Source organism: Oncorhynchus masou, chromosome 29 (assembly GCF_036934945.1).
Source record: "Oncorhynchus masou masou isolate Uvic2021 chromosome 29, UVic_Omas_1.1, whole genome shotgun sequence".
Lineage (NCBI taxonomy): Eukaryota > Metazoa > Chordata > Actinopteri > Salmoniformes > Salmonidae > Oncorhynchus > Oncorhynchus masou.
Genome location: NC_088240.1, coordinates 62,377,023 through 62,400,470, shown reverse-complemented (window position 1 = coordinate 62,400,470; position 23,448 = coordinate 62,377,023). Strand labels below are relative to the sequence as shown.

General features: G+C 42.1%; 1 protein-coding gene across 4 annotated transcripts in view; it reads right to left on the bottom strand.

Annotated features, from left to right (window-relative positions):
* LOC135520209 (raftlin-like) overlaps positions 1–23,448 on the bottom strand; it is a 67,335-nt gene that overhangs the window by 8,317 nt on the left and 35,570 nt on the right. For 3 of the 4 annotated variants that reach the window (XM_064945597.1, XM_064945598.1, XM_064945599.1), the window contains exons 4-8: positions 22,058–22,166; positions 19,973–20,444; positions 17,603–17,806; positions 9,475–9,593; positions 167–270 (exon numbers count right to left, since the gene is read on the bottom strand). In XM_064945597.1, coding sequence (XP_064801669.1) covers positions 167–270; positions 9,475–9,593; positions 17,603–17,806; positions 19,973–20,444; positions 22,058–22,166 — 1,008 coding nt within the window. The remainder of the gene's footprint in view (positions 1–166; positions 271–9,474; positions 9,594–17,602; positions 17,807–19,972; positions 20,445–22,057; positions 22,167–23,448) is intronic. The other variant, XM_064945600.1, reaches the window with a different exon arrangement.

The window sequence follows — 23,448 nt, the reverse complement described above, 5'->3', positions numbered from 1 at the left end:
TGGCTTTGTCTAAATGAGACGGGTGCAAAGGGAGGCAGTTTAATCTCCAGAGGGTTAATCAGGTTGACCAATCGATACCAGAGTTAGGTAACCAGGGGATATGGTGGTCATTCAGGCCCTAACTCAACATTAGTGAGAGTGTGTTTTGGAAAGTGAAAGTCGTTACCTGTTGGTCTTGATGATGGGTGTAGGCAGCACACACGTGAGTCTCCAACCGTACATGGCAAGAGACTGGAGCAGGGGAACATAGTCTGTCTTCACCTGCAGGCCCTAAAGAGAGAATATAAACACATTAATATTACATACTACTATACACATAGTGTTTGCATACACGTACGCTCAAGCACAGAGTAGGGCTGGCACAATTATCGTATAATCGACAATGCATATTAATTTTAAGAGAAGGGGGATTCAACTTCATACTCAAGTAGATATAAATGACCCAATAGCAGTTTTTCATTTTTACATGAAGTGGGTAAAGTCATTTTACGAGCAGAATGGCACCGTTGGGAGAAGCTTCATTTCCAAAAGTTCCAAGAGGTCTAAACTATTTGTTTTTGAGAGAGGGGTGCTACCAAAGCTGGGTTGTATTCATTATGTTTGTCGTAGCTATAACTCAGAGATGCGTTATGATGCTCAAAACATTTGAACAAAAATAACAATTATGACACTAAGTGTGTCCATTTGCGTGACAAGGAATCGTTACCCAAAGTTCCATAATTGTCACATCGTAACAAAGCACACACACACACACACACACACACACACACGCACACACACACGCACATGCATAAAACCATAAACCATTAAAACCCTATCAAAAGAGCCACGACTACCCAAGCTCTTGACAACCGATGATGAACTATGTATGATGCATACCAAAATACATGCATTTCTGTTAGATTGATTGCTGGTATGACAGTGTAGTGCACTTGGGATTTGGGTTAAAGACACACGCTCATCACACGCACACGTGCGCTAAACGCTTCTGCTCACACAAGAAGCGTATGTGGTTTTCCATCTCTTCTGCATCTGCCCTCAATGGCAAACCACAGCACGTGTCAGATATGAAAAGACACGCATACAACATATGCATGCACACATTGTAGTGCTTTGCGGGCATCTACAGTACAGGCCGAGGGCAGTGGGTCCCAATCCAACAGATAGACAAAACAACCAGAACCACAAACAAGTCTTAAGCCACAAGCCAGCGAGAATTGGCCAGGACCCAGAGAAACACTGCAGTAGGGTAGAGAGGGCTCTGTTGAAACTGGTATTTACATTGGCATTTGCCGTCCCAGCATCCCTCAGAAAATCCAGAGCTGTGAGAGCTGTGTTTTAGGTTTTGTGTTGGAACCTCTGCCAGAAATGGTCACTTTCTCAAAGCCATAAAAGCAAAGTAAATTGGGAAATACGTTTTGTTTAATGGCCCTCTTCATTCCTAAGCGTAACTGAGACTCGACAGAGTGAATCATTTTTCTGGCAGATTCCCTCCCCCTGATGTCACCATGGTCACCTTGTTGCATCAGCACATAAGAAATGGAACCCGGCGCCTTAGCAGTAACTCTGTGTTCTGATTTGTGTGTTAAATATAATCTATATATAAAAATAGAGCCATAGGGTGGTAAAAGGCTACATTATCAAGAGTGGAGAACGGTGAGGTAGAGGAAAACAGAACAGTGTTATTGAGTAAAACTAGCAGGGTGGGGTTGAGTTCAACTCTTGTGATCAAAGTTCACTAAGATTTGGATGAAAGAAAACAGAGCTCCATTGTTTTGAGGTAATTCTCCACCGTTTCTATTTGAGAAGACATGACAGCTCCCTTTTTGCAATACGTTTAATTCTACCTTAATGTTTTTACAGGCCATAGTCTGGTCTATCAGCCCAGGGAAATGATCTAGGCTACTCCTCTAGACTTCTAGCTATGACTTTGTCTTTGGACGGGGCTGCACTTCTTCCACCACAATCTCATATTTGTATGGATAATGAACAGGGTATCCTGAAACGAGGCCTAAAAGTCCCTACTCTGTCAATCATGTCAATCATTGAGAGATTGAGAACATTTTTGAAAACCAAAAGCTGTAATGAAGACTAATCACATCATATACAGTATAATAATAATAATAATAATAAATCATCAACAGTCTCAATAGAATGTCAACATTTTGACATTTAACCATTGTAGTTAGCCTATATGTCAACCAAGCGGACGTATCTGTCACATATTTCGGTGAGCAAAATTCTCTGGGAACTCCCTCATCCACAAGCCAACAGCATAATTTTCACATCCCTCATCAAACTAGTCTGACCATAGGAGTGGACTCATGCCGCACCGGCTGCTACATGACTATCGACATGCCTTGGTTAACTTTTGACCGGTATGTGTTAAAATAAATAGCCAAATAACAAGCAATATCTATGCGTAGATAACTTTTTAAAGAACATGTAAGTTCTTACTAATTTCCTCAAAACCCATTGGTGTCAAATCGGAGGGCCTGTTGTCCGGACCTCTGGCAGTCTCTATGGGGGTGCCACAGGGTTCAATTCTCGGGCCGACTCTTTTCACTGAATATATCAATGATGTCGCTCTTGCTGCTGGTGATTCTCTGATCCACCACTACGCAGACGACACCATTCTGTATACATCTGGACCTTCTTTGGACACTGTGCTAACAAACCTCCAAATGAGCTTCAATGGCATACAACACTCCTTCCGTGGCCTCCAACTGCTTTTAAATGCTAGTAAAACTAAGTGTTCGCTCTTCAACCGATTGCTGCCAGTATCCTCCCGCCCGACTCGCATCACTACTTAATGCGTGTCACTACTAAATATGTGGACAACTACAAATACCAAGGTGTCTGGTTAGACTGTAAACTCTCCTTCCAGACTCACATTAAGCATCTCCAATCCAACATTAAATCTAGAATCGGCCTCCTATTTCGCAACAAAGCCTCCTTCACTCCTGCCGCCAAACATATCCTCGTAAAACGGACTACTCTACCGATCCTTGACATTGGCGATGTCATTTACAAAATAGCCCCCAACACTCTACTCAGCAACCTGGATGTAGTCTATCACAGTGCCATCCGTTTTATCTCCAAAGCCCCGTTTACTACCCACCACTGCGACCTCTATGCTCTCGTTGGCTGGCCCTCACTACATATCTGCCGCCAAACCCACTGGCTCCAGGTCATCTATAAGTCCTTGCTAGGTAAAGCCCCGCCTTATCTCAGCTCACTGGTCACCATAGCAACACCCACCCATAACGCACGCTCCAGCAGATATATTGCACTGGTCATCCCCAAAGCCAACACTTCCTTTGGCCGCCTTTTCTTCTAGTTCTCTGCTGCCAATGACTGGAAAGAATTGCAAAAATTTCTGAAGCTTATATCTCCCTCTCTAACTTTAAGCATCAACTGTCAGAGCAGCTTAACGATCACTGTACCTGTACACAGCCAATCTGTAAATAGCACACCCCATATTATTACTTCCTGGGGTGCAAAAGATCAAGAAGGTATCTCTACTTGCACATCATCTGCACATATATCACTCCAGTATTAATTCTAAATTGTAATTATTTTCACCTCCATGGCCTATTTAATGCATACCTCCCTACTCTTCTACATTTGCACACACTGTACATTGATCTTTCTATTTTTCTTTTGTGTTATTGACTGTACATTTGTTTATGTGTAACTGTGTTGTTTTTGTCGCACTGCTATGCTTTATCTTGGCCAGGTCGCAGTTGTAAATGAGAACTTGTTCTGAACTGGCCTACCTGGTTAAATAAAGGTTAAATAAAAAAATTAAAATTGGTGCTGATGGATGAAAATCTTCTCTCCAAAACAGAAACTTTTCAGGAAATGGAAAAAATATTTTCCATATTTTCTCATTAATGAACATAACATTATGAAACTTCAGAAGCTATTTTGAATACATGTTCTTGGTCCTAGAGTCATGAAATGTTCAGAATTAATTGAGGGAAGTTACTGCTTTCAATACATGTCAAATAAAAAAGTGCAGAATTGTAGGTACGATGTATTTATCCGACAGCGATATATAATTTAGTCTATTTTGGCTATTCAACATTTTGCAACACCCACTGCATGCTAATTGGCTGCTCAAATCGGGCAGCACCAATAGGATTCATGGCATATTTCAGCTCATTACATCAATTAAGTCAAACTTAGCACCATGACAGACACATGTTGGGAGAACTAGAGTCTGGACTTCAAGTTAACATGACAGGCCCTCTGACTGATGACACCTGCTTCAGTCAGCTGATTCTAGGCATCCTTTATGGTTAGCTCTAGTCTGGCAGCATAGTCTCCTATTCAGAGGACCCCCACTTTTTTTAGTGTCTTATTAGTCAAGGTCTCGCCAAATACTTATCACCACATCTCGTTCAGCCTATCAGCAGCCTTAATTTCCGGGACTTCAGATTCAATTGGTCTATGACCCCAGCACGTTGTGTCGTCAGAAACGTGCTTAACCCATCCTGATGAGCACTTCTATAGTTTTCCCTCCTGCGGACTGAATCTCCGTATGTCTGATGTTTAATTGTGCATGCATCTAAACATAAGTGCCCTGAAATCTGTGTCATGTTATGCGGAGATAAGTTTTGTGGTTTATTGTGTACAAATACATTGTGTTGAGCTTGTTAGCTAGCTCGTGCTCCCGCTAGCTTTACTCAGTTATCTGAACCATGAGTTCAGATAACACACATTCACACACACGTCTCCTTCCATTAAACTCCCCCTAACCTGGGCATCCTCCTCATCCTCCTGATTGGATATTCTGTAGTGGTTGCTACCGGCCTTAAGCCAGCACCTAAGATTTCTTATTACATTCATGGTCCTTTGATTCTCTACAACCCATTTTTCAACATCCGCCCACGTACACAGCCACACAGTGACTGAAATGCACTCTCCATTCACTCTCCTTTATTGGCATCTTTACGCTATGTTGTTGGTCTTTAATCCTTTTATGACATAATTTGGTTTCTGGTGACTGAAGTAGTGCTCTTCAAAGCTCAGGCATCTATACAATTGCTGGGACCGAATTACAACAATGTCAATGCTGTTAACTGGTGCCTCAAGCACACAGTAGTGTTACTGGTAGAGTTCTATGTATAATGTCTCTCCGGATAATGGCCATGCACTTTTGGGTTAAATGTAATATAGCCTGTGAGAAACTGCGGTAACACTGGGAAAACATGGCGCCCTTGTCGTCCAATGTAATGGAGGAAGGCATTTAGTATGTTTTTTTTGTAGTAAGGCATCTCGATAGTACCCATCCCGGATCCGGGATCGTGAATACAGCCTCAAGCTCATTACCATAACGCAACGTTAACTATTCATGAAAATCGCAAATGAAATGAAATAAATATGCTAGCTCTCAAGCTTAGCCTTTTCTTAACAACACTGTCATCTCAGATTTTCAAAATATGCTTTTCAACCATAGCAAAACAAGCATTTGTGTAAGAGTATTGATAGCTAGCGTAGCATTAAGCGTAGCATTTAGAAAACCATTATTGAGTGTTAAACAGTTCATCATGTTAAGTCCTATATACGTTTCACACATCTATTCATATTATGAATAGATGCAGTGAAGGGGTCAAAGGAACTCGACCAAAACAATGGAAATGCCATGGAAACGCGTGGGGGAAAGACACTGTTGTGGAAAGATTCCGAATCTCCTCATTCCCCCCCCCCAGCAAAATTAGCATACATTTAGGCTATTGTTTATATGTGTATTTCACACTATGTTGACGTCAAAATTGGTGTATAATGGCTGTTTGGATGTCAACCCCAATACATGTTCATGTCATCGTCACCAATGAACTGCGTTGCAGTTAAAAACGACTTTGACTGCCACCACCTATTTCTGTATGGTACTGTAGCTATTATACCAGCTCATACAAACAGGAGTTAGCATTAAGCCGTCACTTCTTCTAAACCTGAAAAGGAATAACTTCTAAATGTTATGCAGCCAAATATATACAAATTGGACTTTAGTAACCACATTGTGGTCCTGTTACAATCATGACGGATTTGACGAATATCCACTTTGTTAGATTTATTGAAGGTGCACCAATCCGGAGTCATTCTATCACCCATGGTCTGAGTTCCATTGACCTCTACCGCATCTATGCTATATGAAGTTGCCAAGAATGTGTTTAGGACACATTATACAATGTGTGGGTCTAAACCTGAATGCTGATTGGTTAAAACTACGGTGTCTATTTCACATGTTACCACCGGCTAACTCTATGACGTTAAAATGCCTATTTATTCTGTTCCATCTGACTGAGAAATCCACTGTCTCATCAGCCCAGCCAGGCAATTTATAAACTTGATCTCTATTATGAAAAAAGCATCGAGACATTATCTCACATTTCTTTTAGACTAACATTTAGTTGTCAACAGCGGATATTTGTATAAACTTCCTGTTTGTCTCCGACATTCGCAACATTGTTTCAATGTTCAAGTTTGATCTCCAGCTGTCGCATTGTAAAGAACTTGTCGGAATGAGACAGACATGCAGATTTTCAGCCAGTCAATCACGAATCAGCATCCTTTTTATGGATATATACAAAGAAAGGTCATATACAAAGAAAGGTTAAAATAAATAAAGTGCAGCTTGTTTGCAGTCTTTCCAGCTTCCGTTTGAAGTGATTTTTTAGCTGTGTTGTTGGCTAGCTCCTCTGAACAATAGTGTCCTGATCGTGCCTTATTAGCTCATTCTTATGGATGTATACAAATAAATGTAAGTAGAGAACAGCAGAAGTGAAGATGCAGCTACTTTGGCTGCACTGTTTGACGTGACTCTAAGTTATCCCTTGCTTGTTAGCTAGCCAACTGTGGCTAAGAACGTTGCCAGCCAGTATGGCAATAGAACATTTAGAACAAACAACTGGGTCTCGTCCATAGATATAAAACAAAAAGACTGAACGACTGGGTCGCGTCTCTGGCAACCGAACAAATGACCAGCCAGCTTGGGTAGCAAGCCTAGATTTGTGTCGGGACTATATCTTGTGGAAGGATGAATTGGTCTAAAAAAAAATCTGCGAAATAACATTTTTAATACAATTATGTAAATCATTATTTGAATGTGTTGGTAAATCATTGCATAAAAGTGATAACGATGTCGGTGTTTGGCGGATATATTGGCACGACTTCGTCTCGGGCCTAACAACCCACGTGCCAATATATCCTCCAAACACCAGCTTCTCTGGTAGTTGTCACTTAAGTAGAACACCTCATAACATTTCAAGTAATGTACAGTATAACCCAAATGTTGACCACATTGCACCACATGCATTCCAAATCCCCAAAGGACACAGTTAGCACTACTGCTAATATTTACTGCCTATCATACATTATATTTACACACATCCACCTCCTGTTGTTTTCAGTTGTCATGCATGTTATTGGTTAAATCATTTATCTAGAAACTATGAGAGTGTTAGAAATATACTAACATGCCGGTATACTAAGCATTTCATTCCCTTCCATCAATAGGAACTAATAACAAGGTTGCAAAATCTATAAAGAATATCTCTTATAGGATTCAAGGAGGAACTTCTTGTTACAGCTGTAAGAGCTCAGTGATAAGGGGAGGCATTGCATCATATCCAAGGCTGAACTTTCATATTGATTTTCCTTTTGATACGAGAGATGGGAGCACAGTCCTAATTTTAGTTTGTGTAGGAAATGATGTCTAGTTATTCATTTGGTGGGCTCCATGCACATCTACTGTATGTCCTATTCAGCGCATTTAGTCATTTATTGTAGAAATAGGAAAAAGTCTTTGCACACTTCCAGTCAGATGAAAATGTATTTCATCGTAGCCGAGCTTTGTCAGTCGACCTTCATCAGAGTCATTTGTTGAAGAAAATGTGAAGAATGCTTCTGATTGGCTAAAATAGAATGTCCATCCTTTAGACCGCAGAATTCTGAGCATCTGTACAGTTATTATTTAGCCTTACTTTTCTTGATCAAATGGTCTAACGTAGACATTCTTATATGGTGAACACATATTGACTAATGTGAATGTAAAGTAACAAATAAATTGCTGTCGAAATGACCCATTCTCCCACAAAAATGTGACGTTTAGTGACATTTGAGGAAGGTCTGACTTTCTAGATTACAGACCAAATATTTTGGCCACAAAAAGCTTTACATATCTACACTGTACCAATCATACCACATTCTACCAACGTGATTGTGAATACTGCGCAAAATAATACTGTAATAACTCCTCATTTAGGTTAAAAGTCAGATTTGTTTTAGAAGTTTGCTATCAATTAAAACAGAAGTTTTGACATGTTCTGTGCCATACGAAAACAAAATCTCTCAGAAAAGCTGCACTTCCTGCTTCAACACAACAATATTGATTGAATTCTCAGTGAACCAGCCTGTTTTCTTGTTTTTGCTGCTCATAAATCCAACCACCTGTCAGTCTTTCAGCAAGATGGGAATGAGAGCGCTGGGGAAAAATATCCCAATCAATATTCTGCATAATTTTAAAGTAATTATTCTGGCACCGAAACGACAATGAGCGGTGAGGATAATTTGCATATACATTTTAAGCAGTTATCATAATGAATGTGCCGGGCATGAAGTCTGATCATCCTTTGTAAAATAGTGTTATCAAGCTAACTTCAGGAGAGATTAGTCGAGCAAAATTGCTTTTGATAAAGTCCTGGCCAGCACTTTTGATTGGATTCATTGGAACTATAATGTGAACATCTAAAGTTGTTACACATTGTTGCTTTGTCCTTCAATTGACTTCCAAAGGTGTTTAAAAAAAGTATATAAAATCCATGTTATTTCTCAGTAGTTGACAAAATAATTACTGGTCTTTAATTAAGACATTATTGCAGTATCTTTACCACAGTATTAACATAAAGATACCTACATACTCCAAGATTTTAAAAATCGTACAGTGTATAACCGTCACAAGACACAAGCGCCTAGGTTTTTGTGTGGTGTGGGACGCTGAACAAACATGACATTTTAAGGCGGCGAATATTGTGTAGTCTGAATTCTTTAGTAATTTTAAAGGGTTAAGAGTATTTTGATTTCAATGGTTAAATTTTGTGTTTGTGAGCCAACTTCCTCTCTGAGCTGGACAATTTTCCAGTCACATTTAGGGGACAAAAGTCTATCTTCACACTTCGACAGCCTCAAACTCTAAACTCGATTACAGTGATACACACACACACCACAGTCGTATAGAAAAGCCTCAAACCCTTCAGAAGTAGACAGAAATCCATTACCAACTTGGATTTGCGCAAACTGGGGACTTAATCGCTGGCCAGATAAGGGCTTGTTTGCTGCTGATAAGATAAGCCATCCAGCCACCGTGACACATGTGCCATAGCCACCATGGTTAGAGGGAATATTTCCATATGATGACTCTCTCATTAAACACTCAAACGCTCCGAGCCATGTAAAAATCCCACTCACGTCAATGACAGTCCACTGCTCCACAACGATGGCATCGTACGTGGTGGTCACGCTCTGGTCGCCGCCCTCCGTCCCCTCCTGGAAGATGAAGACGCTTTCTACCGACTTAGGCTGCAAATCTGTAGAAAATGGAGAGGGAGGCCATGAAGGAGTTAGTATTTACAGAATGGAGGGTGTCTGTCTGTCTGGCTCCCAGGCCTCTAGGCTGTGCAAAGAAGAGAGGGAAGTTAATGACATTACACAGCCAACCAGCAACCCACAGACACTGGGCCATTTATTAACAGGCAGGGCTGCAGCATGGACCATTTGTATAAGCAAGGGCCAGATATGGATTGTGTAGCTATGACAGAACAAGAGAGAGTGTTTCTTTCAGGGAAGAAGCTTGGAGAGATTATAGATGAACAGACAGACATTATGGACAGATTGTTGAAGCATAACACGATTCATCTGAAAACAATTATATGCGTTGACATATTGTAGATATTTACATATTGTAGATATTTACATGTTAGGACTAATACACCAAGACAGGGCCATGGTACCATAAAATGGCTTTTCTATAGACTACATTTCATTTGAACCACATGGACAAGGGTAACATTCCCAGTTTGGGCATGATTGGGATAGGAACATTAGCGAGCTGGTGAGCTTCTTCTCCATCCCGCATTTCTTTTGATTCCATTGAGCAGTGTTCCGGAACCTCTTGCCCTTCAGACCAGGGCTCTCAGTTGGCCCTCAGTTGGCCCGAGTGCTTTCCCATTACTCCTGAACCATTTACACACTAATAGAGTTGGTGCGGCCCAGGCTCCAGCATGAGACACTCCACATTTCATTACTCTGCCTTAATAATGGGGGAACGAGGGCCGGCTGGAAAGGGAGGGATGACAGGGTCCTTTATTTCCCCCCAGAAAACCCATTTAAGGCTGCTGGACGCGCTCAATTGAAGACATCTCTCAGACATCTATTGGCTCCTTTCAAATACAGACATTGTCGTTGTTCATTCCCCCCTCTCCCCCCTCTCCCGCCCTCCCTCCCTCCATCCTTCCTCCACCCTACCCCTCCTTTACACCCCCCCCATCCATTGTTCATCAGACGTCTCCCTGCTTGGCGTGTAATTGGAAAGCCCTCTTGGAGATTGGGTTGGCCTGCCGATGCACTGGGATCACTCAGGTGAGATGCACACAGGGATCGGGTCCCTTTGCTTTAGGAGGAACACGCTGGCTCTTGGCATGATGCTGCCAGACACTGAGTTACTGTGGGGTTGAGAGGTTTGGAGGATATGTAGTGCCAACACAAATAACAGCATAACATTTTGAGTTGAGTCTTGACTGACAATGTAGTGAGTGAACCACAAGCTTGGAGGGAAACACATGTTCATTCGCAATGGGACAATGTAATCTCATCGACTAGCCTATCCTCTCCAGGCACCTGAGGTTTAACATACTGAGTGAGACGTGCACATACTATCTCTGACACAGAGAGAGTGAACTGAAAGAGTGACACAGATGTACTGAGAGATAGTGGCAATGGTGGCGTGAGTTGTGACACCAACTGACACGGAGCACCAACCTAACTAGGGCCCAGTGATGACCAGTGACAACCAGTGACGACCGGTGATGACCGGTGACGGCCGTTTGACGACAAGTGACGACCGGTGACAGGGGAGTGGACTGAAGACAGGCACTAAGTGACAAAGAGACTGATGCTCGGTTGACATAGACTTTGAAGGAGAGACAAAGAGGAGTAAAAAAACGGAGGGGAATCTAAAGCCTTATTGACCGCAGAAGCAACCGAATGACCCTGCCCCAAGTCCTGTCTGTTACTGACATGACTTAAACATGTGCGCTTATCACTGCCGGGGAGAACAGGAGACAGGGCTGTGACAGCTTATCTATATTTTCAAACGGGACAGACAGGAATCCAGAGAGAGAAGGAGAGATATAGAAAGAGTGGGGTTACTAATGTGTGTGGATTAGAGAGAGTGAACAATGCTAGCTAGACCTCATGTGGCTGGAGTGTGTCAGCAGTTCCTGCAAGAGGAAGGCATTGATACTATGGACTGGCCCTCCCGTTCCCCAGACCTGAATCCAATTGAGCACATCTGGGACATCATGTCTCGCTCCATCCACCAACGCCACGTTGCACCACAGACTGTCCAGGAGTTGGCGGATGCTTTAGTCCAGGTCTGGGAGGAGATCCCTCAGGAGACCATCCGCCACCTCATCAGGAGCATGCCCAGGCGTTGTAGGGAGGTCATACAGGCACGTGGAGGCCACACACACTACTGAGCCTCATTTTGACTTGTTTTAAGGACATTACATACCTTAAGGGAACATTTCGATATTTTCTGTAGAAATGTAGAAAATGAAGCCTGCACCACAACGTCATTTGATTTTGGGTGACAGCGGCGGAACCGTTAGGTTTAGAAGGACAATTCAAACACAGAACTGTTCCTAAGGTCCTCCCGATCTGTGCAAGCCTAACCTTGACCGTGTGGAATTAACCCTTCACAGTTAAAAGAAGGTGTTTACCTCAAACAGTTTGCATTGACTTCTCTCCCCATAGGAATACATTGCCATCAAATTGACTGATGGACGGTGACTTGCTGGTGACTCTTGTCCATTTGCAATATGTTTAAACAGTGAGGTACCATCACCAAAAGTGACATTCTGAAATCAACCCTAACGAGCGATGGAGAGGTACCAGAATCACTGCCCAGCCATCCCGAGGTCATCGGGCCAGTCAATTTGGCATTCCTGCACGATTTTTATAGCATGACAAATTCGTGAACCATATTGCATTGAACCATATTGCAAATGCACAGTGACTTTGCAAAAGTGAGAAAACATAAACAAATGGACATGATGAAATCAACACCACGAGTGATGGAAAGGAACAACAATCACTGCCCGGCCATCCCGAGTTCATCAGGCCAGTCAATTTTGCATTTCTGCAGGATTTTTGAGCATTTTGACCCCACAAAACATATGCCTTATGCACAAGTAAAAAAAAAAAAAAAAATGATGATAATAAAATATGACTAAAGTATGTTGATACAGTTCTTATATGTGTGTAAATGACATAAAATTCTAAAGAATTTTGAAAAACGGTCCAGAAAGCACTTTTTAAGGGTGTGTGAAGTTTTTTATAAAATTTAGCTATTTTTGACTTTTGACTTCCTATGAAATCATATTCCAAATGGAGAAAACATATGCCTAATGCACAAGTAAAAAAAAAAAGATTATGATAATAAAATATGACTAAAGTATGTTGATACAGTTCTTGTACGTGTGTAATTGACACAAAATTCGAAAGAATTTTGAAAAACGGTCCAGAAAGCACTTTTTAGGGGTGTGTGAAGTTTATGAAATTTTGCAATTTTTGACTTTTGACTTCCTATGAAATCATATTGCAAATGGACAAAACATGTGCCTTATGCGCAAGTAACTAAAAAAAAAATTATGATAATAAAATTGGACAAAAGTATATTCATACAGTTCTTACACATGTGTAATTGACAAAAAAAGTGAAAGAATTTCGAAAAACGGTCCAGAAAGCACTTAAAAAAGTGATAAGGGGTGATAAGTTTTTGCAAAAAAATATTTTTTTCAAAATTTGGCTTTTGGATGTTGACTTGGGGTCCATTTCCTATATGAAAAACCACGGTGGAGTGCACACGCCACCAGTTGGATTTTTGAAGTGCCATATGGCATGTGCAAAACATTTTGCATGAATCAACGCCGATTTGGGTGGTATTGTCCATCGTGTACATAGTTTGTACTATGACAATGTTTTCCCATTCATTTTTGTCCATTTCAGGGGGGTATTCCCTTACATCAAAGTTGGATCAGCCTGTATTGTGGTTTTCCACTTTGAGTGTGACTCCAAATTCAGACCTCCATGGGTTGATAAATTTGATTTCCATGGATCATTTTTGTGTGATTTTGTTGTCAGCACATTCAACTATGTAAATAAAAAAGTATTAATAGGAATAATTCATTCAGATCTAGGATGTGTTATTTTAGTGTTCCCTTTATGTTTTTGAGCAGTGTATTTTTAAACCTGCATATTTAGTTAATATTGCCTGCTAACATTAATTTATTTTAACTAGGGAAATTGTGTCACTTCTCTTACGATCTGTGCAAGCAGAGTCAGGGTATATGCAGCAGTTTGGGCCACCTGGCTCGTTGCGAACTAATTTGCCAGAATTCTACATAATTATGACATAACATTGAAGGTTGTGCAATGTAACAGCAATATTTAGACTTATGGATGCCACCTGTTAGACGAAGCATGGAACGGTTCCGTATTTCACTGAAAGAATAAACGTTTGGTTTTTGAAATTATAGTTTCCGGATTTGACCATATTAATGACCTAAGGCTCATATTTCTGTGTGTTATTATGTTATAATTAAGCCTATGATTTGATAGAGCAGTCTGACTGAGCGTTGGTAGGCAGCAGCAGGCTCGTAAGCATTCATTCAAACAGCACTTTCCTGCATTTGCCGGCAGCTCTTTGCAATGCTTCAAGCATTGCGCTGTTTATGACTTCAAGCCCATCAACTCCCGAGATTAGGCTGGCAATACTAAAGTACCTATTTGAACATCCAATAGTCAAAGGTATATGAAATACAAATGGTATAGGGAGAAATAGTCCTATAACTACAACATTAAACTTCTTACCTGGGAATATTGAAGTCTCATGTTAAAAGGAACCACCAGCTTTCATATGTCCTCATGTAATGAGCAAGGAACTTAAACGTTAGCTTTTTTACATGGCACATATTGTACTTCTACTTTCTTCTCCAACACTTTGTATTTGCATTATTTAAATGTTTCATTATTTATTTGAGACTAAATTGATTTTATTGATGTATTATATTAAGTTAAAATAAAAGTGTTCCTTCAGTATTGTTGTAATTGTCATTATGACAAATATTGATATATTGTAAAAAACATTTTTTTAAATTTATTTTTTTATTTTATTTTTTTTTTTTTTATTTTTTTTAAATCGGCCGATTAATCTGCATTGGCTTTTTTTGGTCCTCCAAAAGTTGGTATCGGCGTTGAAAAATCATAAATCGGTCAACCTCAAGTGTGGATTGGCCAAGGCTTTCCTCCTATAAACCAAAGGTTTGGAGGCTAGGGGCCACAAACATGTGCTTACCCGGGCAGACTTCTAGTTATAGCTAGGGTTTTAAGGAATATTACATGAATACTGTACCCTGCCTTACACAAAGGTATGTTCATCCAAAATCACACACAGTCAGTGGTGTAAAGTACCTAAGTAAAAATAATTTAAAGTACTACTTAAGTGGGGTATCTGTACATGGCTATTTCAATTTTTTACAACTTTTACTCCACTACATTCTAAAATATATATATTTTTTTTTACTCCATACATTTTTCCGGACATTCAAAAGGACTCGTTACATTTTGAATTCTTAGCAAGACTCCAAATTACACACACTTATCAAGAGAACATCCCTGGTCATCACTACTGCATCTGTTCCGTCTGGTTTGCTTTGTATAAGGAACTTGAAATGATGTATATACTTTTACTATTGATACTTAAGTATATTTCAGCAATTAAATTTAGTTTTGATACTTGAGTATATTTAAAAACAAATATTATTAGACTTTTTCTCAAGTAGGATTTTACTGGTTGACTTTAACTTCAGTCATTTTCTATTAAGGTATCTTTATTTTTACACAAGTATGACAATTGGGTACTTTTTGCACCACTGCTCACAGTCATGCACACGCATTCACACACGCACGCACACACACGCACGCACGCACGCACACACACACACACACACACACGCCTTCAAGCCCTATTGCACAACCAATCTTTGACCATAAAAATTGCCAGCACAACTTTCCTCAATTCTGTTCACTGTGAAGTAATACCTTATTGGAATTTCATTCTGGGGAACTCTCTCTCTCTCTCTACCGGCTGTGCCTGAATATAGAAAGCTAAGCACTATGCTAGCTGCCATGCATATGAATAGCTCAAATGTTTCACAGCGCCAGCTACAAATCCTCATTGTCACGGCGGAGATAGCATAATCTAAGTGTAACAAAGAAAAACTCCCCACCAACACCATTAGTGTCAATTCACCAGTAAACAAATCGCTCCCCCTCAGAACTCCAGTCGTGCCTTAGGGCGGCATGGGCACTGTGACACGCTGGGCCTGATATCAATCTTTAATGCCCCTCTCATGACGCCGCAGGGTGGCGGGGCCATTAACATTACACAGGAGCCGTCTACCAGTGCCACGATCTGCAAATTCAATAACAAACTAATATCCGACCCTCCGTGCCGGCGAGGTCTCTCTGAACCCACTCCCACCAGTCTCCCGCCTCCATCCCACCTAGCCACGCCGGGATATTAAACAGGACTTATCCCCCCCACCTCCCTGCCTCCTCAGTGAGCTTCACCATGGAAACCCATCTCTTCAGGGGCGAGGGCAGAAGAGCAGGAGGAGAGACAGCATGTGTGGTATTCCCCTGGACCATATCAGGCAGGCTGTCGACAGCCAGCCACAGTCGGGAGGTAGCGCCGGGTTTAGCAAAAAGGCCAGCCGAGCAGGGGGAAGTCATGAATATGTATTCGAAGAGGCGTAGGACTGTAGGAGTAAACAACAGCGAAACAAGTTCAGAACAATGGAGGGAAACTTTACATTGCAGAGAGATGATTCCTCTGTAACTAGAAGGTACAGGGACATACATAGTTATTATCATTGTTAATTCTGTTTTCAAAGAGAACCTAAAAGGGGTAACTGCCTACCGGTAACCACATTTGCTTGGCTTGTTTTAGGATTGTTACTTTGGTAGGCCTATGATGTCATGTAAATTGGGAGGATATTGGGAAAGTAGATGCACTACCAAACAGTTCAGAGGAAGGGCTTAACAACAAGACCACTTTCAGGAAACAAGGCACAACAGGACCATGCAGAGCATTAGTACACAGTTGTATTGCACGACATCCGAGACAGAGGACACGATGACAATCAGAGACACTTATTTTGCACTTCTGGTGCTCTGCTGTGACTGTCATTGTAATCTCCAATCAAACCAAGTGTCATCGCCACTGACACGCTACAATCTTTTATTGTGCTGCTTCACGTTCCAGAATACCCTGGATGTTTTACAGAGAGGAGACGGTCTCAAGCGCCAGGGCGAAGAGTTTCTTCTCATGCTCTAATGTATTCACAAATGGATCTCAAAGAGGTGCTAGATTTGTCTGCACGGCCATGGGTTCTCAGGCTTGTTAAAGCCAGACGCTCCTCCGTTTGATGTAATTAGGAACAAACACGTGATGTTGTCTTGGCTTTGATATCCTACCGTGCACAGTTCCCAAGAGGGTCACACGAACACAACGTTCATCTCGACAAACTTGTCTGTTTGAAAAGGGTTTGGCAGGCATGCATTAACAGGCTGTTCCCGATACAGTATACTTGACAGGCTACTTCTGATAGAGAGCTGACATTTCCAGATCAATACAGAACACGGCTTAGGCAATATGTATTTTTACAATACACTCATGCTGTAATGTAAGATGCATATCTTAACCACACATAGAATAACCTAATAGAAAATAAGGAATTATAATAATGTGGTTCATTACCCCATTCTAAAGAGATAAAATATGCAAGGAGGCACTCAATTGCCATCAGGTTAATTATCTGTGTTTCGGAGGCGCTGATGCGTTCACTTTAGGAGATGAATGAATTATGACTCTTATTTACTCAGGTTGAGGGTTCTCTTCACCATCAGAATTAAGTGTCATGCCCCAGGGTCGAGATATGGAGTGCAATGTGCAGTAGACAAGTAGCACAGCGCACTACCAGAACAACAACAGCACAAACTGAACGGTTTGAAAAGGGGACAGGATATTTTGGCAATAGCTAAGTCATTATTTCCTTTGTCTTATTATTATTTATCTTTTACATGATTTACTAATGTGAAACAAAATAAGAGGTTTGCCAGACAGATTAAATAAGTACTGAGAAATTGTGAAGAGGACAATTACTTTGCTAGTACTATACCACAGCAGAACAGATGCCACATTAAAAAGTACTGTGTGTAAAAACATTTAGTGGACGTTGGACAGTTTGTTTACCGTTGTCGTTGCCCAGGTGGAAGTATCCATCAACGAGTGAGGCCCCGTTGTTGAAGTGCTGAGTCATGTGATCCAGCCAGTTGGCCTCCACCCCTTTGACCCCCTCATCACGGAGTTGAACCCTCAGCGGTACCTTCCCAGTGTAGTACTTCAGTTGGCCCTCACGGTCAGTTGGGTGGTTGAACAGGGCTAGCAGCTCCACCCCTGAGAACACAGAACACTCCATCTCCATCGCTATAGATTGTGCTGACATAAAACATGCCACGCAACAGTGATTTATAATGTGACAGAGTTGATACCCCGTACAGAGGTGATTTATGACACACAACAGAGTGGACTCATACCCCACAACGGAGGTGATTAATAACACATAACAGAGTTGACTCGTCACAATCCCCTACCAAAGGCTTGTGCCTCAATTGAAATGGTCCTCCTTTAATATGGACCAATGCTACACATTTGAATGGACTTTTGTTTTGGCAGCAGCCATTTAAATCATGTGTGGCATAATCTTCTCTTTTTAATGCTAATATCTGCCATCCCCATGTGAACCAGACGGAGGGCCAGAATGTGTTAGACTCCCACACACACGAAGACTCACAAAAGACGCGCGCGCACACACACACACACACACTACATCAGAGGGGACCATGGTTCAGTTGCTCTGGTTTTCTGTCAGTCATTCAGTCAGACACCCAGGAAGAATGAATCATTTATAACCATTTCCTTTCTGCCATGTCTGACTGATGTGACAGCTGGCCACCAAATTCCCCAAATATTCTCATTTTCCACTCTTCAAAGCTACAGAATAACAACTGAATGACAAAAATGCATCACAACTCTCCCTGCGTACGTTGGAGGAACTACAAATTTATTGAAAACCAAGCCAAGTCATTACAACAAAGTCGCTCCACTAATCTTAATTTTTCTGTTTGTTTCCCACCAAAAAGGATGAATTTAAATGAGGCTTTCACATAATATTAAAGTTGATGTTTACTCGTTCAAGGCCAAAGGGTTAAACGTGAGTTACGGTAGAGGTATAACCTGGAGTTGAAGATAATCCAGGGATTCGTACCCATCAGATCCCACACGATGACCACTTCAAAACGCAACTGACTCGGCAATTTTAGCATCAGGGGCCTCAGAGTTAAACAAATATTTTAGGGTCGCCCTTGACTTGCCCTGAGAATTGGATGGCGATAACACTCAGTAGGGTGTATTGGCTATTGAGACCTGCCAGGCCACAGTCACATGGAAAATATCAGATGACAAGCCTGCTATGAGACGATACCTTGTGTGGTCCAATCATTTGAGAAAATTGACGACTAACAAGTAAACGAGCGCCTGAACGCAATTACAACATTCCAAATAGGTCCCTTAAAAAGTCTGGCCTGATGGATGCCTGTCCAAGTGACAAGGTCAGGCCCATAATCCTAACTGATAATGTGTACTGTGCAGAACCACTGTTGAACATGACAGCATCTGTTCTGCTAATCCACCCTCCTCAACACTGATTTAATCAGGACTAACAGTCCCCGGACAGCTTTCTCTGCAACATGATTTTTAGTTGGAGAGTGGTAAGAGGTAACACCAATAATGATGTGTGTGAGTGACCATTGTGATGTTGGTCCAGTCTGTCTTTTTATATACCATCACTTCCTCCTCTCACTCCTGTGATCCCACAGACATGTTCTCAGCACTAGTTTCTATAACCAATCATTTTAGAGCATGTCAGTTTCATGTCCCAGTTTCATTTCTGACTGTTGGCTTGTGACCCTGTTCCCTATTCTGCTGCTGTTTACTGTACACCTCCAGAATCAGAAGTCAGGAGGATTATAGGGGCAAAGCCACCCAGAACTGAGACTTTGTGTCAATTTCAGCAGTGAGAGCATTAGCGAAGAGGACAAGGGCACTTGGCACATGGTCACACACCATGCTGGCTATGCTGTGGTGGTGTGGACTGTGGAGGTTTGGGGATGAGGGAGGAGGCTGAATGAGGTGGGGGGGGGGTGGTGCATTCAACACACACACACACACACACACACACACACACACACACACACACACACACACACACACACACACACACACACACACACACACACACACAGAGAGGGGAGCATTCAACACACATGCACATTTTATGACCACGTCTTCCAACTGGGGTTGAAAGAGAATGTGTGTGAGAGAGAAGAGCTGTCCATCTGGTATTCTAAGATGCTTAAATATGCTAATTGAATCCCACTTTATGCTGCACCACAGTGTGAGGAAATTGAAGAACCATTTATGCTGTTTCAAGTTGAATCTTGCCTGGCATACTGTATATGAATCCAATTACATAGTAACAAATGGAAATCTGACAATACTCACCACTGGCTCTCTGAGTGTGAGAGCTTGGTTTCTCCTTCAGTTTCACAAAGTTTGTCTTGTTATTGTTGTGTGTCAGTGTGTCTTCCACTATAACATCCTGATCATGATCTTGAATGCTCTCTGTGGATGGTGTTATGGGAAGAGAGGATCTTCCATCATGGTTTCTTTCCCCGACAGCATTCTCACTCCCCCCCGTGTCCCTAGTCTGGTCCTCCCCCTCCCCACCCTTACATAAGGAGCCTTGGTCCTCATCGCCCCCAGTGTCCATCGCCTGCTCCTGGGCTCCTGGTTCTCCATTGGTCCGGGGGCTAGTGGGGCTTCGGCTGCTCATGGAGCCTAGCACGGAACTGGGGCTGGAGTGGAGGGAGAGGGAGGGCGTCTCTGGTTCTCTGGTCTGGGTACCTCGTACCCCACACGGCTCCTGGATGAAGCCCACAAACATGACCCCCTGGTCTGCAGCCTCCTGGATCTGCTGGAGAGACAGATAGCAAACAACCGCCTTAGAGAGATCGGTGGACGACCTGACTTTTACAAATACTATTTAATAATACCAACCATTCATACTGTATGCTCTGTTTATGATGGACTGTCATTTAAGCTCATGTTGGCTAATCATGGGCAAGATCAACGTTTTAGCTAGTGCTCAATAGACTTTCTAAAAAATGTGTGATAACCTTGAAACACAATCTAGAACATAAGCCCACATTGTTAAGTCATACCATTTCCATGGCTATTTTCTCCCCTGAATTTCCCTAATTTACTCCCTATTTTATCAACCAAATGGATTCCAGGGGAACTGTTTACATACCTGGTATTAGCATATAATTATAGAGCCACTCCCCCTCCCTCCACCCCTCTTCCCAGCATCAGACATTCAAATTGAATTGCAATGGCTCCAGCTCTGGCAGGACTGCATCCCAAATCAAGCATTCCTTTTCCCATTTCATTGTCATCTGGCATTTTATGTCAATATTGGGATTTTCCATCAAAATGAAATTGAAATGTTAACTGTCAAGCAGTGTTAATGATGCCATTCTCCATTCACATTCGGTCATAAGATCCAGCCAGAGGCTGTACATTCTGCTACCTGCAGCCGGGGACCAGGAGAATCCAAATCAAATCAGCATGGGTGCCATATCACAGGTTATCCTCTATGAAATTAAATTGTAAAACAGTCACATCGTTTCCTAGCTCCATTGTTTAATATCTATCGAACGTTCGCTCAGCACTCGCACATTTTTATTCCCAGACAAATTGCCAAATGGAATTGCCAAGATGAAAAGAAAAATATTGTATCTCATTTGAGGGTAACATTGCCAGTCAATGAGGGAGAGGGATAATTTCTACTGTTGTGTGTGTGTGTGTGTGTGGGTGTGTTAACTCAGGTGCGAAGGTAATGGATAGCCTTTGAAATGGTCCGCATTGAATGTAAAAATCACACTACTGTGTATTGCACGTGCTCAGGTCAGAGAAACAGGTAAACGTCCTCTTTCTGTTACATTGCTATTTATAATGACGAGTCTCTCTGCTTTTAATAGACGTCTGTGATATCTCCTAATATGATATGGTCATGGCCATCAGCTTGTTTGAGAATGAGAGCAGGCCTCTGTAAAGACTTTCACATTCCAGTTCTACATAGGCTACATATTTCCTATTTTCCAGATATTAGAGCGAGTGCTCCAGGAGCCGAGAGTTTGAAGGTCCGAATGAAACTCTGGTCCTCAGGCGACTGGCCGGCTGAACTGATAAAACATTGGTGAGTGGAAATGGGTTATTAAAACTAATGGCCGTCTCGTCTACTGGCTGTGGAAAGCCAGTCAAGATAAAGACAACAAAGATGTTTTTGCCCACAAAGTCTTCAGCACCTATAGGCTGGTCAGTTGTATCCGCGATCGGAGTCCACTATACCCTTTTCATGCTATCCTGCCACCCGAACAAAACTGTGCCGACTTAACATTTTCGTTCACATCAATGTCCTTTCCAGCACGGTTGTGGATGCATAACCACTAACCTGGCCAGCTCAGTACAGCCTGGCTTGGCTCAGCTCGTCTCAATGGTATAAACAGGGCCTTATCTGAGGCTCACCTTCTTGACATAGCCCTGGATGAGCTCAGGGGTGGGCACCTGGTCGGTAGACAGACACTGCTCCAGCTGCAGACGGTAGGGAGCACAGCTCGACTGGCTCTTCTCCAACCTGCGGTAGCAGCCCACACAGCAGGAGAGAGAGGAGCAACACATTTCAGCCACAGTCATTTCAGTCTTACAAGATACAGACATACACCACATTCAGTAATACATATCTGAAATGGTTGCACATTGAAATCCTTGGAAATTAAGTATTTATGGATTTATGCAAAGAATGTATGCACATCCATATTAATAAATCACATATGAGCCATGTTAATGTAATTGTTGGCCTGTATGACAAAAAAAGAAGCACTTAACGTAGACACAAATCAGGATTGAAAGGGGCACATTAGGGTGCGATAGGAAACTCAATGAAATACAAATCTGGTCTTGTTTTTCCACTTATCAGTATTGTGGGTGGATGGACTCTATTTATATGTATTTTTCTATTTTCTCTGGAGGAAATCCTACAGTTAGCCCTGGGGAGGCCAATGCCCCAGCTTCCATCGCTCTGCTTCACCTCTCATCCTGTTGACAACACGGATGGGGCCCTTCCACCCTCGCCACAGCGCGTGCGTGTGTGTGTGTGTGTGAAATGAGACTTTAAACATTATCACATGCAGCCCAGACCTAGCTCGCTCTCTCTGTCACACAGACTTCACAACACAGCGGGATCCGGAGTCATCTCTCACAGTCAACAACAACCCTACAGAATTCAGATGTCACTGTCACGCCAGTCCCCCATCATTATTCAACTTATCTCAGATGAAATGTCAGTGGCAAACTGTGTCAAGGAAAATCTGCACATTGGATGCTCTGAATCAGGTAGAGGTTCTTGCAAACTTGCTGTGAATTGCACAGTTCCATGAAGCCTCAACATAAAAGGAAAACCGCTGAATTCTTGCTGTTCGTTTTTCCACGTTCTGTTATTGGAAATCATGAAAAGCAGATTGGAACTGTAAGCCTGAGGAGGACTCAAATCCATAAAGGACAAATGGGAGAAAAGTACATTCAAAATGTCTCCCATCGCCTCCCTAGAAGCACGGACTTCTTTAAAAAAAAAAATCACCTGCAGTCCATTTTCTCGGTGTGAAACAGGTAACTTGCATTCAACCCCACAGCTCTGCTGTCAACCACCAGGCCACATGTGGCTAGAGTAAGTGTCAAACGCATGCCTGGCTCCAGCCTGCAGCTGGCCTGACTGAAGCCTCCTCCTGGGTGTACGTCTGCCGGACTTCCCACTCTCTATGCATACTGCTGCTGCTGCTATCTATTCAGCTGCACTGTCAGTCAGGTTCAACCGTTCAAGGTTCTGTGTCCCGGACCACAGGGAGTATTAAAGGCACAGT